The 18538-nt window shown below is 43.9% G+C and overlaps 1 protein-coding gene across 13 annotated transcripts in view; it reads right to left on the bottom strand.

Annotated features, from left to right (window-relative positions):
- Nucleotides 1–18175, bottom strand: part of PRUNE2 (prune homolog 2 with BCH domain) — a 297981-nt gene extending 279806 nt beyond the window's left edge. For 7 of the 13 annotated variants that reach the window (XM_037998507.2, XM_037998513.2, XM_073021509.1 and 4 more), the window contains exon 1: nt 17808–18140. In XM_037998507.2, coding sequence (XP_037854435.2) covers nt 17808–17843 — 36 coding nt within the window. In that variant the 5' untranslated portion in view covers nt 17844–18140. Of the gene's footprint in view, nt 1–17807 lie in introns of all 13 variants that reach the window. The other 6 variants (XM_073021506.1, XM_037998508.2, XM_037998515.2 and 3 more) reach the window with 3 other exon arrangements.
- Nucleotides 18176–18538: the final 363 nt, after the last annotated feature.

The following is an 18538-nucleotide window of genomic DNA, read 5'->3' as shown; positions in this document are numbered from 1 at the left end:
TCAAGAGATCAAGACCATCCTGGCCAACATGGTGAAATCTCGTCTCTACTAAAAAAATACAAAAATTAGCTAGGCGTGGTGGTGCAGGCCTGTAATCCCATCTACTCAGGAGTCTGAGGCAGGAGAATTGCTTAAACTTGGGAGGCGGAGGTTGCAGTGAGCCGAGGTCGCCCCACTGCACTCTAGCCTGGGTGACAGAGTGAGACTCCGTCTCAATAATAAAAATAATAATAATAATTGTACTTCTAATTATATTATACAATTATATTTATATATCATATATTTATATATAATATATAATTTATATATAATGTATAATATATAATATATTAATATAATATATAATTATCATATTTATATGTAACATAATTATATTTCTATATAACAGTATATAATTATACATTAAATTTATATATTATAGAATTATATATAATTATCTAATTATATAATCATTACTATTATTATTTAGATAAAGAGAGAAAGAGACCAAAAGGTGTTGAGGGGAACTGTGAATAGTTTTGTCTTAAAAGAAAGAAAAGTTTCATTCCAACATTAAGAAGTTTTCTGTAGGGTGAGTCGTGTGCTTTCGTCCTCTCGAGATCATTCAAAGAGCCCAGTCAAGAGCCGTGCATTCCCTAAAAGACCACCAGTTCCTTCAACTCCCTTCTACTTCTCCCTCCAGCCTGTTCATGTTTTTTTTGTTGTTGTTTTTGAGACAGAGTCTCGCTCTGTCACTCAGGCTGAAGTGCAATGGCAACATCTCTGCTCACTGCAACCTCCGTCTCCCAGGTTCAAGTGATTCTCCTGCCTCAGCCTCTCAAGTAGGTGGGATTACAGGCACATGTCACCACACCCAGCTGATTTTTGTATTTTTTTAGTAGAGATGGGGTTTCATCATGTTGACCAGGCTGGTCTTGACCTCCTGACCTCAGGTGATCCACCCACCTCGGCCTCCCAAAGTGCTGGGATTACAGGCGTGAGCCACCGCGCCCGGTTGTGTTAATGTATTTATGGTCCCTCCTTGCTGCCAGGTACTATGAAGTCACAAGGTCCTGTGTTTTGTATGAGAAAAGCATAAGGGATATGAAGCAATTTTAATACATATTAGAAATACGTATTGCATGCAGGGCCTGTTTTATGGGTCATTAGAACCCATGGCTCTCTGCATGGAGGTGTGACAGAAATTTTTTTTCTTTTTTTTTTGAGACAGGGCTTAGGCTGGAGTATAGTGGTGTGATCTTGGCTCACTACAACCTCGACCTCCCAGGCTCAAGCAATCCTCTTGCCTCGGTCCCCCAAGTAGCTGAGACTACAGGTGTGCACCACCAAGCACAGCTACTTTTTGATGTTTAGTAGAGACGAGGGCTCACTATGTTGCCCTGGCTGGTCTCGAACTCCTGTGCTCCCGTGATCTTCCCGCCTCAGCCTCCCAGAGTGTTGGGATTACAGGTGTGAGCCACCTCATCTGGCCAAAAAGATTCGTTTTTCCTCCCAAACCAATGATCTTACCTGAAATACGATAGCTACAGACGCAGCACATCAGGCCTCTCACCGCAGTGTGATTGCAGCGAGGCCACACCTCCTCGGGAGAAGCATGCCACTTCCACTGCAGGGCACCTCCTCCCAGCTGTGCAGCCCCCTCGGATTCTAATGCACCTCTCCTGCCTCCTGGCTCATCAATGCTCTGGACTCTCACTACTCAGATTTGTGGGCTCTGCAGGACAGCAGCATTGGCATCTCCTGAGAGCCTGTTAGAAGTGCAAAATCCCAGGTCCTACCCCAAAGTGTACTGAATCAGAGTCTGCCTTTCAACCAGATTCCCAGGTGACTCCTATACACATGAAAGTTTAAAGAGAGCTGCTGGAATGACGGCTCTTCCTGAAGTGAGTGTATTATGTCCCTGCAGTCTGTTGAAGTGGAAATACAAGCTAAGACTCTCAGGAATGGCATACTAGAAATTTAGCTCCAACATTCATTAGTTGTCTGCCCTAGAGCAAGTTACTTGACCTCTTTGAGCCTCAGTTTCCACCTCTGCAAACTGGGCATAATGATGCCTGTCTCAGAGGATGATGGTGAAGGTCAAATAACATATGTAGCTGCAGAGGAAGCACTGATAGATGTTAACTCCCTGGCATGCTGGCCGAGAGCAGGCTCTGCTGAAGGGGGAGTGATAAGGATGAGAAGCGGTGTAAAGATATTTTGAGGAAATGGGGACAGGAGAGGAGACCCAGCGTGGGATATCAGCCATGGTGAGACACTAGCTTAATTGGACTGCTCTTACGTGGCCCTCAATGCTTTCTGCTCTGTCTTTAAAATAAAGCAGAAGTATATTCAGAAAGGAGTTGGATGGCTAGGAACTGGGGCACACAAGGATTTACCTTCAGGACCCCCTGCCCCACAGCATGCTAATTATTTAGCAGGTGTGCATGATTTAACAACCATGCAGATCAGTCAGAGTCAGTGATCCCACTCCCACACAACATTTACTAGAAAACATCCCAAGTCTGTTTCCCTCGGCATATACTGAAGCCTCCCAACACAGGGTCTGCAAAGGAATTATCGTACTGTATACAAATCATCCTATTAGACAATAGACTTCTCTGAAAAAAAAAATCATATTAGGTTTTCAGGGCAAGTAGCAACCAAAAATTCTCACCAATACAGAATTACAAATCCAAACTAACCTTGACTTCCATCTGCCTAGATTTTCTTTCAATTATATTTGCAAATTTCTTTATTCACCAGTGTGAATTAATCAAATGCTCAAGAAAGACTGGAAAACACAGGCAACCCAGGACGACTATCCAGAGGCCAATGCATCTGATGCATGTTCATCTTTGCACATATTGGATTTAGAATCATGTGGCCTTTGTCATGCTATGGTGATACAAAAGATTGGCGGGAGATTTATGTGTTTCTTAGAGTTTTGAAAGAGAATAATTTAGCTTAAGTGATATTAAACTGCACTAAACTAAAATTACTCCCTATTGCATCAATGTGGGATGCATTTAGGCCTTGGGACAGTTAATGAATATGATCCAAATGAAGAAACAGCTGAGAATGGGGAAGTTGGAAGAGAGAATTTGACAGAATCACACCTGCTCTGTAGCAGGGAAAGAGTTGATGTTATAGGCAATTAAACTTCTTTCCCCACATTACAGAGAACTCTCAGCTGAAACGACTATAAGTGACATCCAGTCACCTGTTGTCCCATTACAGGCATATCAGGTGATGCCCACATGCATGTCAGGTGATGCCCACAGGCCCTCCAGAGACCCTGCCTCTCAGGTGCCTTCTTCCCATTACAGGTGACACTTGGTCTCCAGAGCCTGTTGGGCTCAGCATGTTTCCATCAGTGACACATTCATTAATCTCACAGTTGCACACTGTGCATCAGAGTCCATCACGCAAAACTCCAAAGCTTGAGGGGTACGTTTTCCTGTGTCAAAGAAAAACGGCTTCAGCATGAATAGATTTCACTGTTGAATAGCCTCCTCTCAGAAAAGTGCCCTGTATTTTCACTCGGACATTTTCTTTTATATAGATGAATCCAAACCACTATGCTCTCAACGAGACCTTCAAACCATCTCTGGAAAACACAGATCAATTTTTGTTCTCACAGATGCTGGGAATGGAAGACATAGAATCTATGCCCACCTCTGCCACTTACTGGCTGTGTGTCTCTGGGCAAAGCTGGACTTCACCTCTCTGGCCTTGTTCTTTTCATTTGTGACATAAATATCATAACATGAACCCTCCCTAAGGTTAATCAAATGAGATCAAGTAGGTGACGGCAGTTATGAAGGGCAACAGTGTGCTCCGAGAGACCACACCATGCAGAGCAGCAATAGCTTCACCGTTCCAAGAGGCTCAATCTTTTTGAAATAATTGAGAGAGGAAGTGAAAAGACAAAGAGAAAGTAGCCCCCCCGACCCCAGCCAGATTCTACCTACTGGTCTCATTAGCAGAGTTGTAACTGGTGTGGCACAGTGTCTGTTACACTTGTCTCAACTCAGCAGCCAGGCCGCTTCAGGTTATGTGCTCAGATCCATGATGTATACAATCACCACACCACGCTCCCTCATACTGCACAAATTCTCTAACTCATCAGGGGCGTCGACTTCGGGGTCAAGAGACCTCAAATCTATGTCAGACTCTGTCACAGTGTACTGTGGGACTAGTTAACCTCTCTGAGTCTTGAAATTTGGGAAGAGTTCACCCAGAAGTCAATTTAAAAAGATGTATCAAGAAGCTTAAGAATATTAATATCTTTTTCCCTAATCATTGCATACTGGAAAGCCATTTTAAGAATATAATTCTAAACAGGATAAAATGTTTTATGTGCAAAGATGTTTGTCATAGTAATTAACAATAGCAAAAAGGAGGGACAATGAACAGGTTTAACCTCAGTAGATCTTCTTTATTAAACTGTGTTCTATTATTTAAGATATTGATTTTGACTACTATGTAATAACATAGTAAAATAATATTGTTAAGTAAAATAAAAATCGGGGTTGCAAGATATACAAATATCTTAAGTCCTGTGCACAAGGAAGAAAGACTAAGAAAACTACTAGCCAAAATATCACCAAGAGTCATGCTTCAATGAAAGTGGGTGATTTTATTTTTAGTTTTAATTTTTTCTGTTTATTGGTAATTTTTCAGCTTCCCTCTATTTTCCAAATATGCCTTATTGCTTGTTTACTATTTTACAAAGAAACTAAGCCTGAAATATAATACGAGGAGACTGAAATAGATGTCTAAAGTCATCTGTTTCAATGTTAAAAATATGTAATTAGGCTGGGCACAGTGGCTCACGCCTCTAATTTCAACATTTTGAGAGGCCTAGGCAGAAGGATCACTTGAGATCCTTCATGACAAGGAGCATGACAAGAGTTTGAGACCAGCCTGGGTAACATAATGAGTCCTCGTCTCCACAAAATAAAAAATAAACCACTAGCCAGGCTTGGTGGCACATGCCTGTAGTCGTAGCTACTTGGGAGGTTGAGGAGGGAGCATCGCTTGAGCCTGCAAGTTCAAGGGTACAGTGAGCCATGATCTTGCCACTGCACTCCAGCCTGCATAACAGAGGAAGACCCCGGTTCTAAAAAGAAAACAAACAAACAACAACAAAAAAAAACCTATGATTCTATAGTAGTTTCCAATGTAAAGGTCTGTGATTCTATAATTGTTAAAATAACTCACAGTTACACAACAAGAAATCATAAATAAAAGATGATGGCCATAGAAGGCTGTACTTAAACACAGGGAACCAGAACCCTGATGGCTGTTGTCCACAGCACTCCCTGAAGTGACGGGTCAGGGTGTACCCAGGGTGACATGGTGATCAGGGTGGCTGAATATAAATCCTGCTGAGAGAAGAAGTCCAACAAAGGGGCCAATTGTAACAAGTGTGGCTCAGTGTTTATGAGCTTCATCAGAGCCGTCTACATAAATGCCAGCCTATGAAACCCTTTGTGTATGAATTGATTTGTACAGAGATGTTGTGCTTGGTCAGGAGGCTATTCTGGCATGAAATAATTCCATAGAAGTGAGAAATACATTTGTTCCCCATAAGGCTCAAAGTGATCTAATGGCTTAGAGGGATAATGAATTTTTCAAAACATTTTAAAAGCCAGCTCTGGGATGGCATTTTGATCTTCATCCACCACAGTGAGTTTATGTCTGGGTTTTCTGGAGACTGGAGCCAAGAGTAATGACACTTCGGGCCACAGTCCAGGGGTACCAGCCAAGTGGAAGCACATGATCAGTCACAGGGCCGTGACAATTGCTTTGCTTCATGGATGGCTTTATTTCAGGGTCTTGCAAAGCAGATTCATAATTAAATAATAGAAGAAAGATTCACCTAGGGAATGAAAGGTCTCCCTCTTGTTTATCTTCTGTGTCCTATATACATTTTCTAAGACTAAGCTTGCAATTTGCCCACCATCTAAAGAGAAAAAACGAGTTCTCTCAATGATCTTGGTAAACACTCAAAAGACAGAACAAAATCTGAATCAAAGTTGTAAATTAATCCACAAGAATCGGTTAGAAGACTGCCCGCCTTTCCTTGCAAGAACCCAGTCCTCCAAAAGGAAGTAGCTCCGGAAGTCTCTTTATATTGTAGCCAATGAAGGATGAGATAATCATACCCCATAGTTTGACCAGGAGGTGTTGCATGAAAACCAAACCAGCTTACTAAGGGCCAAGGGAAATATTTAACTGTAAAGAAGCAAGAATGGGGGACAGAAAGGGATTTACCCCTTCCTGTCTCCCTGGGGAGGGTCCCAGGGACACTGCCTTCTCAGGGAACTGCCAGGCACGTGTCCTGTCCTCTCAGACAGACCGTGATCTGTCCACACGCTGTGGCATTTCTATCTTCTCAGAGCCACTTGTGCTGGTCTGGCCAGCACCACTGACCGCTACAGAAAATGTGTCTGAGGAATGCAGACAGGATCAAAATGCTTCTACCTCCAGGATGAGCTTCTGCCTCTGCTCTTGCTGGAGAGAAGAAAGCCAGCACGCACATTTCTCTTTTTGCACCCTTTCATTAATTTTCTGCAGGAAAAAAAAGAAAAAAAAAAAAATGACCAGCCGGGTACAGTGGCTCACGCTAGTAATCCCAGCACTTTGGGAGGCTGAGGTCAGGAGTTTGAGATCAGCCTGGCCAACATGGTGAAACTCTGTCTCTACTAAAGACACACACACACACAAATTAGCTGGGTGTGATGGCGCATGCCTGTAATCCCAGCTACTCTGGAGGTTGAGGCAGGAGAATCGCTTGAATCAGGGAGGTGGAGGTTGCAGCAGTGAGCAGAGATCATGCACCACTGCACTCCAGCCTAACAACAGAGCAAGACTCCATCTCAACAACAATAACAACAACAACAAAAAGGACCTTAATGAATGAATGGGCTTACTTAAGAGAGAAAAAATGTCACTCATCCTAATAGTCCTGTTTTTTCAACTGAGGAGAAGAAATAATTTCCATGGGTGGAAACTCTTCCATAAGAACTTTTCAAAGAACTGCAAGGCCATCAGCAGTCTTCCGGTCCCTCATGGGCTTGTCTCAGAGACCTTATTTTATACCTCTGTGGTCACTGCGGTGCCTCCTCTGGAGTCAAGAACCAGATTTAGTTCTCCACTGAGCATGGGAGTGGGGAGCCAAGCTGCTCACATCTTGTACGTGCTGAGGCCTATTTATGCCTCCCCACATCGGACTCACATTTCTGCACCATCACCTTCCATCCTGACTCATGATCACTTGTTATAAACCATGACGTTTCACGTATCTGGCTTCACTCAAGAATAAGGTCTGCTATGCAAGAGGCTTGTCAGACAACCAAAGCCTACCCTGCAAGCCACAACTTCTTTTCTGTTGTTTTCTATGTTAATTATGTGAGTGGGAGAATTTTCTGAAATCGCTTATGCACCACACCTTTCTTCTTAAACAGGACACTAAGTTTAAATGATCTTTTCCCCTGATTCTTTAGGATCATTACTATGAGCATCAGATATGTACTTTATGTCCATGATGTTATGTCTGCCAGGGGCTGTGCAGGTATTTAGGATTATTTACCTGACACCAAATGGAATGACACCTACTGGGGGCCTGGGTCTGCTGCTTCTTCTTTTTTTTTTTTTTTGAGACAGAGTCCCACTCTGTAGCCCAGGCAGGAGTACAGGGGCACAATCTCGGCTCACTGCAACCTCCGCCTCCTGGGTTCAAGAGATTCTCCTGCCTCAGCCTCCTGAGTAGCTGGGACTACAGGTGTGCACCACCACACCTGGGTGATTTTTGTGTTTTTCAGTAGAGACAGGGTTTCATCACGTTGGTTATGCTGATCTTGAACTCCTGACCTTGTGATCCACCCACCTCTGCCTCCCAAAGTGCTGGGATTACAGGCGTGAACCACTGTGCCCGGCATCGGATCTGCTTCTTATAGGTCCTGTCTGATTTTGGTTTTGTTTGTGCAGTTTCCCCATTGTAAGTCATCATCTATTACAGCCTCTGGCAGACACCTCCCTTTCCATCATCCCCTTCTGAGAAAACCAGGTTGGTGAACACTGTGTCAAAGTGCATATTAAATAATAACCTCAATGACGGTAGCTAGCATTCATGTGTTTTGCTGCGCTCCCAGCATTTCTGTGAATGATTTACAAGTATCATCTCACGAATAGCCTCAGTGACCACACTTAGGGAATTTTCCTGTGAGAAAAGAACTAACTGATGATAGGTTTTCAATAATCAATTTTAGTTGCCTTTGCCCAAGTCCCAGTTTTGGGGTGACTTTGGGTTGGCTGACGTGCCAGGGAAGTGACCGTGGACATAAGAACTGTTGCACTTACAATGCATCCTGTCCTGAATTGTGGAAGGATATTCAGACTTGCTTCCTTCTTGAATCTCTTCATGTCTTTCTTTTCTCTTATTTCCCTGCCAATTCTGCCTCCACCTTCCTTCTTTCCTTTCTTCCCCTTTTCCTTCACTTCTATGTGTATCTTCAGCATAATCCACAGTTTTCTGGGGTGCTGCTAAACCAGCAGACTGGAGAGCCAAAGTGGACTTGACACAACCGAGAGCTGTGTTCTAACCCTGGATCTTCTCCTGGCTAGATCCCCTGATGTCGGTCAGTCCATCAAAGTGATATTTAAGGCCACCAAAAAGAGAGTGGCAACAGTGAAGAAACTGCGAAACCAAAAGTTGTGCTAATAAACTTGGTGGCAAATAAGAGGCATTTAAACTCTTTTAAAAATGCGTTCTTGTTCTTAACAGTTCACCAAATGCCCACAATCTTTCTAATTACTCTGAAAGCTAGTCACACACTCTCTCCTCCAAATCGTTTATCAGTTAATTTTCTTTCAAATGGGCATGCAGTGAGAACAATCTCACAACTTATTCAATCAAATCACAGATGACCTAACACCATGTTTTTCTCATAGCAGGATTTCAGTAACATTGGTTGATATTCTGCTGTCCAAAGGATTTTAATATAAAACAAGCAACACAGAAGAATGAAACCCTCTTGGGTCAACATGAACAATGTATGTGCAATTTCACTAACTTATCACTCAGCCCTCCTATAAACCTATCAAGCTGTTCATTTTTAATTTAAGGAGAATGAAATGTTCCAGGAGATCTTGCAGGAAGAGGTGCCTATGGTATGAGGAAGGAGGTCCTAGAATTGAAGTCAGGTGATCCGGAAGCAAACTCCAGCTCTACTCTTTATGGCTGTGCAACCTTGGGCAAACTTCTGGTTTTTTTTGTTTTTTGTGTTTTTTTTGAGATGGAGTCTTGCTCTGTTGCCCAGGCTGGAGTGCAGTGGAGTGATCTCAGCTCACTGCAAGCTCTACCTCCCTGGTTCAAGCAATTGCCCTGCCTCAGCCTCCCGAGTAGCTGGGATTACAGGCGCATGACACCACACCAGGCTAATTTTTTTATATTTTCAGTAGAGACAGGGTTTCACCATGTTGGCTAGACTGGTCTCAAACTCCTGACCTCAGGCAATCCACCCGCCTTGGCCTCCCAAAGTGGTGGGATTACAGGCGTGAGCCACCGCGCCCAGCCTGGGCAAACCTCTTAACCTTACTGAGCCTCAGTTTCGGCAACCGCAAAAGGAGATTAGTACCTACCTTACAAGATCATTGTGGGAGTGTAATGAAATTTTAAAAATATCTCGTAGAGCTAAAACAGATATCCCACAAATTCTAACTGAATTGCAAGAGAGCTAAGAATTGTTCCTGTTTCTGTGAAATGTAAATAGGACGTCCTGGCTCTTGTCCACTAGTGGCCTTTTCATGTTTTTATTACTGTGGATGGAGATCGTGTCCTCATCTCAGGGCATACACACATGCAGCAGCCCCGTGAGGCCAGCGCTACTACTGTTCTCATTTACAGATAACGAAACTGAGACTCGGGGAGGCTAAGAAACTAAGATCATGCGACTAGCAAGTAAAAGTGGTGGGGTTAGGATTTGAAATTAGGCACTGGTTCCACATGATTAGCCAACCCACTGTAATGCCTTTAGGGGCAAGAAGTGGGAAGGCAGACAGAAGTCTTTCTAAGGGTCTCCTAAATCCACAACTCATACTCTAGGAAAACCTCCCAGGATCTGATTTAGGGCAGGCTGCCTCTGCCAGGGGCTGCCTCACAGTTCCCAGTTTATGGGCTCAGACGTAAGAATGTGTGGCTATTGCTGCTCCCAGGGAGGTCAGCAATCATCAAGGATGAGAACACAGACAATCTTTGGACTGTGTTGATGTTTCCTTTCAGCTACTTAGTCTGAAGTCCCACACTATATTCTCTACTACTAAAAAAAGCTAATTCTCAAATTTGAGTAGATGAACCCTGAACTAGGCCAGACTGGTCGCCAAAATATACTCAAGATCATATATATTATTATAAGATGTATCTATTTATTCTTGCCGGTAACCAAAAGGATAACCCACTTATAATAAAAGTGCATATACATTAAAGTAAAAAAAATTAAAACAACTATAATGAGATTAAAACTAAGTAATAACAATTAAAAAAACAAAACAAAAGAACCTTAGTTCAGAAATCCTAGGCTAAGAAAATGAAGCACCAACATAGCTTTAAGCTTCCTGGAAGCCAAAGCAAGAAATATCAAACACATGGAGCCAAAGATATGCAATTTTCCTAGACATCATCAGTTCAAAAAGACTCTGGCATTACAGGCTAAAACAAATACCTGGGAAAGTCTGGTCACATCCAGGAGAGTTAGATGAAGTGGAAGACCGTGATCATGCTTGACCACAAACAGTCCCACTGGCTGGATGAGAGGTCTGAGCCAGGATCATGCATGGGTTTACCCCACACATGAGGTCTGCAGTGCCAGGGCTGGACAGGCAGTCTGGAATGCCTAATCTTTTCTCTCAAGGACTCTGAACAGCTTCCCCGCCAATCTCTCTTCATGATATTAGCACTGGTCAAGGGGCAGCAAGAGAATAGGCTGGGCTGACTTGATACAGTGGTTGGCCTTGGGGGAGCCCACTTCTAGTCTTTGAGCCACATGGAGGAAAACCTATGGTTCCAATGGTTCCACTGTCGGCTGATCTACCCAGTGCAGTTTTGCAGAGGCTTTCAGTGCCCCATTCCTCTCCTCTGCCTCTCTCCATTCATGCTTTAGTTCAACCAATATTTACAGATTCCAAGCAGTCATGCATAAAAATTACATTTTTATTTTGTTCATAACATTTTGTATTAAGTACTTACTGTGTGTGAAGTACAATATGGTGCTCCTTGACTTTAGTGTCCTTCACCTTCTTCTAGCAAACCAATATGGCTTCCTGCCTCCTGGCACAAGCCTTTCTTCAGATTCAGACCTCCAAAAATCTAGACCTGGCCCTCCGTTGATTTATTTTTATTGAGCCACTACAATGTGCCATGCTTTGTGCAGGACTCTTGCCTTTTGGGTTTATTAATTCTAAAAACACTCTTTGAGCATCAGGTACTGCACAAGAACCTGGAGATACAATGGGGAGCAAAAAGACACAGACCCTGGTTCCTACTCTCACCAAATTGGCATTAATCCAACAAACATGCCCAATAGAGATACAATGACAAGCGGAAATAAGTGATCTAAAAAATTACCAGAAAACCTGACTTAGACTCAAGGAGTAGGGGAGGCGGCTCATTCAGCAGTCTTCTCTTCATCTAACCTAAGAGGCAGGAGTTATTTAAGCCAAGGAGAGCAGGAGGAAAAGCCAGAAAGAAGCTGGATAGCAGATCAGGTCATGCTAAAAGTGTGTCCATTCTCCTAAGAATAATGGAAAGTGATGAGGAGGTTGGTTTTCTCCTTCTCCTTCTCCTTCTTTTTTTTTTTTTCTTTTTAAGGGAGGGTTAGGAAAGGTGTGAAAGATGCTTTCAAAATGATCTCCCTGGAAGCAGGGTGAAAGCAGTTTGCCAGCCATTGTAGTCATCTGGGTGACTTAAGGATAGGGTGGGTTAGGGAAGTGATGAAGGAAAAGGAAGTTTTCAGCTGGAGAAACTGATGAATAACAATGCCATTCACTAAGATAAGGAAGTACAGAAGAGGAAGGGCTTGGAGGCAAGTGGAAAGACCCACCATTGTTCCAAGCTCTGTGCTAAGGGCGATGGGTACATCATTTTGGCTTTGCAACAAACATGCAAAGTAGGCATCATTATTCTATTTTTCAGATTAAGAAACCAAAGCTGTGTTTATCAGCATGATTATTCTAACCCAAACTTCATGGGTCTGATTTTCCAGGGTGATCTACAGCCCAATTAGTCTCATAAGAGCTACCAAGAAGAAAGTTTTCCCTGGAAACAAAAGTCCAAAGCCACAGGGCTCAGAAAGAAATGGATATGCGACAATCCTAGAGATTGTGAGTGGACTACTTTAAGACCCCTGAAAGGGTAGCCACAAATGACTACAAGCAGGTTGTGTACTACACAAACTTAGAGGGCACTACTCATATCACCCTGCAGAGGAATGCTGCCTCCCGAATACATCAGCCCTCCCCAGTTTCCTTTCAAAGAAGACTTCAAACTCCAGGACTCTCCCATAATCCCCAAGGTTCAAGAAAAATCAATAACTAACGTTGCATGCCGTCTCTCTCGTCCCCTGATGTTTTTTCCTCTTTTGCAGCCTTTATCCAGATCCAAGTATTCTTTCCTCATTTTTCTCACTGCTTAGGTAACATTCACGGAGGGATAGGTTCCCTCTACCCTCTCCCTGGAGGAATAATACCTCCATCACCAAGCCATTGCTTACAGGAGTTCCCCAGACCAGTTCACCAAACTCATAATTATGTTAATATCTGCCCAAATAAATATTACATCGAAACAAACAGGTTATACCAAAGCCATCAGCGGTTTACTTAGTTGACAAAATAGTCCCCAAACCACTGTCTAAAGGGTGACCTTGCTCACCTGATCCCATGGCCTCCAAGGCCCAAGGTGCTGTCTGAATCACAGGGAGCACCTCTCTTCCTGTGAGACAGATTGATCCACTCAAAGATCTGTTTACACTAAAAAAGTGTGGTTCTTCTCCGAAGGTCCCAGGACTGGGACAATCCGCAGCTGTTTGTCTGAACGATCTGGCAGTGAGAAATGAAGCTAACTCCAGGACCAAAGGAATCAAGGGTTTGTTTCTCATCAGCCCATAGGCAAGGGGTGTCACATTCATGGAAGTGCTTTGGATTCCTGAGTTTCCTGCTCATAAATGCTTTGGCAAGAGGCATGGTCTCAAGAGCACCTGCCCTGGTTTGCAATGGGGCAGAAGCTGATCCCATGGTCTCTGACCAGAATGAGCTCAGCTCTTGAAATGAAACAGCTCTGCCAGCTTCTTCATCATTACTAGTCCTTGCCACAGCGGCCCTTTAAAAGGCGTGAAGCATTTACTTTAAATACCCTTTCTATTGACATGCACAACCTTCTTCCTATGCAAGAGGAAATCAGGAAGAATATATTCCTTCAATTTCCAATCAAGCCGATTATTCTGCAGACATGCTGCAGTCTTTTTCTTTCTTTTATAAAACCCCATCTCCTATAACCACTCTAATGCAGTTGTTCATTTAGAGTTTTGAATGTGCTTTCTTGTCCCTATGCCACATATCATAGACTATGAGCTGACATTCAAGTCACCCAGAATTTTTCTTCTGTAGAAGTCCACATATCAACTAATACCTACTGCAGAAGTGAGCCCTTCATCCGCAGCTGTCGCTGCTGAAGTAGCAGATGCATCCCCTGGACTGCAGTAGTGACTCTCTCCACCTTCTTGTTGAAAACAGCATTCCTGGGACACTGATGTGCCCTGTATCCTGCTGGTGACAGCTGACAACATCCCCACCTCCCCCGCAACCCAAGGCTGGCTCATGACCTACATCATAGGGCATGTGGGCTGCAGTGATCTCCACCCATTAACAGCTGCTTGACTTGCATCAGCTCGGGGTGTCTGGGCAGTGAGGGAGGCTCGGCAGCAGGGGCCCAGTGTGGGGACCCTGGCTTCCTGCCAGCCAGAGCCACAGAACTCTCTACCCATCCCCAGGTGATTCCTCATGTACTTCATTTTCCGCCCAAACTTCATGGGAACGTGGACCATTTACTGCCATGAGACTGTCCTTGTCCTGAATACTTTCCTGAGCTGATCACTGTGAAGTTGAGGGACATTTCCCAAATCACAGCATAGAGCGGGGAGCCCTCATTCCCTATACTCCTTCAACTTCTCTTACCACAGAAATGATGTAACTAAGAATAGAAAGCATGGCTAAAACTTAAGGACTGATCTGGAACTATAGGATTTGATTTCTGCAACTCTGAATGGGCAGGAAAAAAAAGAAAATATGTTTGCATTCTCATTTCTAGTTCTAGTAGTAAGTATCCAAACCAAAAATATGGTTGGATTCTCACATCATGGAAGTGATTTCAACTAGGAAGCACCACTCTCTGATTATCATCTCAAGCTTGGGGGGGCTTGCTCTCAGATTGCTTATCCTACTGTTATTAATGTTTTAACAATCCTTGTGTCAATTCCATATGTGTCATTCCTTGTTTGTCTAGAAGGGAGCATTTCCGGAGACTGCTTGGAAGAAGTAACTACCTCCCTAGCCGTGCCTCACCTCCAACCAAGTTTTTCACAAATATGCTCCAGCCCCCAGCCTGTCCTAACCAGGCAGAAGTCAGGCCCACATGAGAAGCATTGGAGCCCCAGGAGGCAGGATCCCTCTGAGGCCACACCTGGAGTTTACTTTTGCCATTTCTGATAAATACTGAGTATTCTCAGCAGGGAAGGAAAGGTATTAGAAAGGGAGATTTAGGGAAAACGAGGATGGGATTATGTCAGTGAATCTGCCTCCGTTTAAAGACTAGCAGGACTAGACGGTGATGAAAAATAGAATTGAGAGTGAGCTCCCAATTCAATGGAAATCAGCTCCAAACTACCTGATCAAAATTCAAAATATCCTTTTCCTTCAAAGACTTCCATTCAACCAAGGGTCTGGCCTAGAATAGCAGAGCTTCCTCTCTCCTTACAATGACAGATGAATAATAAATGTTCCAAGTCAGAAAAAAAGACAATTTTTCCAACATTTTGATTATTGGAGATTGTATCCATGGCTAATAGCAATTCCATTTTGCAATTTAAAGTTCTTTTTGCCTATTGGAATTAGCTAGCCCCAATGATGATGAGGTTATGTTAGGACTGTGGAAGAGTCATTAACTATTTCAAACCATTAAAAAAATATATATAATGCCTACAGAATATCAAAGCAATTAAGTCAAATAGGAAAAAAAAACCTAGCAATTAGGCTTTTTTTTTTTTTTAGGTATCATATAGCTAAACTTCTAAAGAAAAACGTTAAAAACATAACTCCTAAATTCTAATTCTGGTCTAATAAGGCTTAAGTAAAAATCAGCATGGTAAATTTCTTCACCTTAAAATGTTTTCCAAAGGATTGGCTGAATTTTAAAAAATCTTACTATTTTATTTTATTTTTGAGACCGAGTCTCGCTCTGTTGTCCAGGCTGGAATGAAATGGTACAGTGTCGGCTCACTGCAACCTCCGCCTCCCAGGTTCAAGCGATTCTCCTGCCTCTGCCCCCCTAGTAGCTGGGATTACAGGCACGCGCCACCATGCCCAGCTAATATTTGTATTTTTAATAGAGACGAGGTTTCGCCATGTTGGCCAGGCTGGTCTCGAACTCCTTACCTCAGGTGATCCACCCGCCTCGGCCTCCCAAAGTGCTGGGATTACAGGTGTGAGCCACCACACCCGGCCAAATCTTACCATTTTATTATAAATAAATTTCCCACAAGTGAATGACACTGACTTAATTTTTTTTCTCCAAGAAAAAGTTTATCTACCCTCTAAAGGAGAATGTTATCTACTACTATATTTGAGTGTTATATATTAAGTAAAAATCTTATTACGTAGAAAATGTAACTTATCAGGAGAAATATGACACTAAAAGTGACCAAAACACCTTTGCTGTGGCTGGATATGAAAGGTTAATCATGATTTCTAGCAAGAAGCTTATTCCAAGAAAAAATAAAATAAGCAGTAATTGTTCTGGCTAAGACATGAAACTGGTAACAATATTTCAAACAACCACTTCTCTTTCCTGTCCTTTTTTCTAATGATGTAGAGCAATTGCTCATCTAATGAAGGGACTCGGTAAATAAATTACAGATTACTTTCAACTGATTACTCGGAAATAGGGAAATTTCCATTCCAGCAACTGCTCCTCAGAATTGAGAGAAACCTCTTGCTCATATTAGACCCCACAGTCTAAATGTTTATTGCGAAAATACTGATAAAGAAATGTTATGGGAGTGAAAAACAGATACAGCCCAGAACTCTGCATTTGTCATTGATTACCATTTTCATACACACACACACGCACAGTTGCCAAAATTGTCTTTCATTTTTGAACATTTCTCCTTCATTACTAGGTAAAGAACAGAACATGTATACTATCAGAAATGCCAAATACATAGTTGAATTTCTGAAATTAGTATTTTCATCCATGTGCTCTAGTTAAGAAAAGGGTCAATAAACAACACAGAAATGATCACAAACTTCCTCAACTCTGAAATCTCCACAAACGTTCAACTCTCTGGGAGCTTTCAGGTAGAAAGTTCTTATATAAGCACTTATCAACTTTAATGGTCTTTTTCAAGATACTTACAGCTAGACCATTGTAAGGATCACACTTCTGTCTGCACTCCGAATGGTGGTTCAGGCAACTTTGGGCCCTCCCTTCCTGTACTCCCTTTGTTGTGTTAGGGTAAATGAGTTACAGTAAGAACCCTGCAAATATCCTGCCTTGTGATTAAAACATTACCTTAATGCAGACTTTGTATTTGGCTTCTATGAAGGCTTAAAGGTTAAAGGCATCATAAATTATGCATTTCTTTCTATGCCAGGCCTGTAAAAAGTGCTTTTACAGTTCATTAAAGATATTGCTTCTAAATGAGTACAGGCTTTTCTTTTTTTTTTCTGCCAAAACAGAAACATTTCCATTATATTTATTACTGCTGTGCTGGAGAGCCAAAACAGTTTGGAATTAAGAAACTGCTAGAGTCTGTTGTTCCAGAATATGTAGCAACCGTTAACATACACAGTGGAGTTGCCCATTCACTGTTTGGACAGTGATACGGTAAACATGGGCTAACACACAGGTCTGCTCCCGGGAGAATGATGGTCTGGTAAAGTCCAGAACACCAACAGTTAGAGTTTCCCCTTCTGCCTCTGCCCCAGTTTACAGATGTGAACAGGAATTAGCGAGACACAAGACACACTAGCATGTCCCTAACTCCTGCAGTGGAGCAAGCTCTGTCCTGTGGATTCTCCAGTACCACACATGTCCTTCCTACCCAGCACTCTGACTTCCTCACTTTTGTCACCTCCAGCTGAAGTACAGTCCTAAGAGTCTTTGTTTTTTTTTTTTTTTTTTACACTTACACGCAATGCATCTGCAGAAGGTTGGGCTCTTTATCTCAAGGAAGACCACACCCATTTTTCCCTTAGCTTTCAGGAGCAAACTGCCGATTTAGGGACCGAAGCTGGACAGAAGCGACCCAACTTCAGCCAGGCCACAACCTCCTTCAGCTCTGCACCTCGTCTGGTTGCGGGGGAGGGTTCTGGAGACAGATTGCCAGCTTCAAGAGCCAGAGTTCCAGAGATTTCTTCCAGGAGACAGCCCGCACACCCTGACAACTCCGGGACAAAGTTGTTTCTTTCTCCTGTGCTGCAACACCTTTTCCTCTCCACCTTTCCATCAGCATACGCGCGCGCGCACACACAGCCTTGCTCACTCAACTTACCAGTTTAGATTTGGCGCGTTGCAAAAATTCTTCCATGTCGTGGCTAGGGGTTTGGAACCCGGGTACTAGGAGGGGCGCAGTGGAAAATCTCGGCACAAGGAAGAGGAGCGGGGTCCCGGGAAAGTGGCCCGCCCGGGCGCAGCGATGCCGCTCGGAGGCGGCTGCGGCTGAGGCTGTGCTTGCGCCCTCGGCCGTCTGGCCCCCGGGCTCCCCGCCCCACCCCTCGCCCGGCCGCCGGCTCTGGGCACTCGACTCTGCCCTAATAAGGAAAGTGGGTGTGCCGCCCGGGAGCCCCGGGGCGCGCCGGGCACGCTCTCTGGCACGCGCCTCCGGGGACGGACGCGTGGGCGGAGGTGCAGGGGTATGGCGAGGGGCTCCTCCGCCAATCGCAGGGCCCTGCTGCGGCCTCCTGACGTGGCGCGCCGAAAACTGCTGCAACCATGGACAGCGCCCAGAAGTGCGAGCCAAGTGCAAGGGGCTGCTGCAGAAGGAGGCTCTGCCGCAGGCACCGCCGCGGTCAGCGGGGGAAGGTGGGAAGAGGGAGACGGGTCCCAGGAGAGCCCCCGCCTAGCCCAGCGCCTCACTGGCTGGCTGGCGCGTTACGGAGCTCTCCGGCGGTCACTTAATGAGCTGGTCGGCTGGACAGGCCGGGGAGGCACTCAGCTAGATTAGCGTGGGAGGGACGGGGAGGGAAAGAGGGGGAGTTACTGCTAAGCTAAAAGCAGTACGAC

Source organism: Chlorocebus sabaeus, chromosome 12, assembly GCF_047675955.1.
Source record: "Chlorocebus sabaeus isolate Y175 chromosome 12, mChlSab1.0.hap1, whole genome shotgun sequence".
NCBI lineage: Eukaryota > Metazoa > Chordata > Mammalia > Primates > Cercopithecidae > Chlorocebus > Chlorocebus sabaeus.
This window is presented reverse-complemented; position numbering and strand designations above follow the sequence as displayed.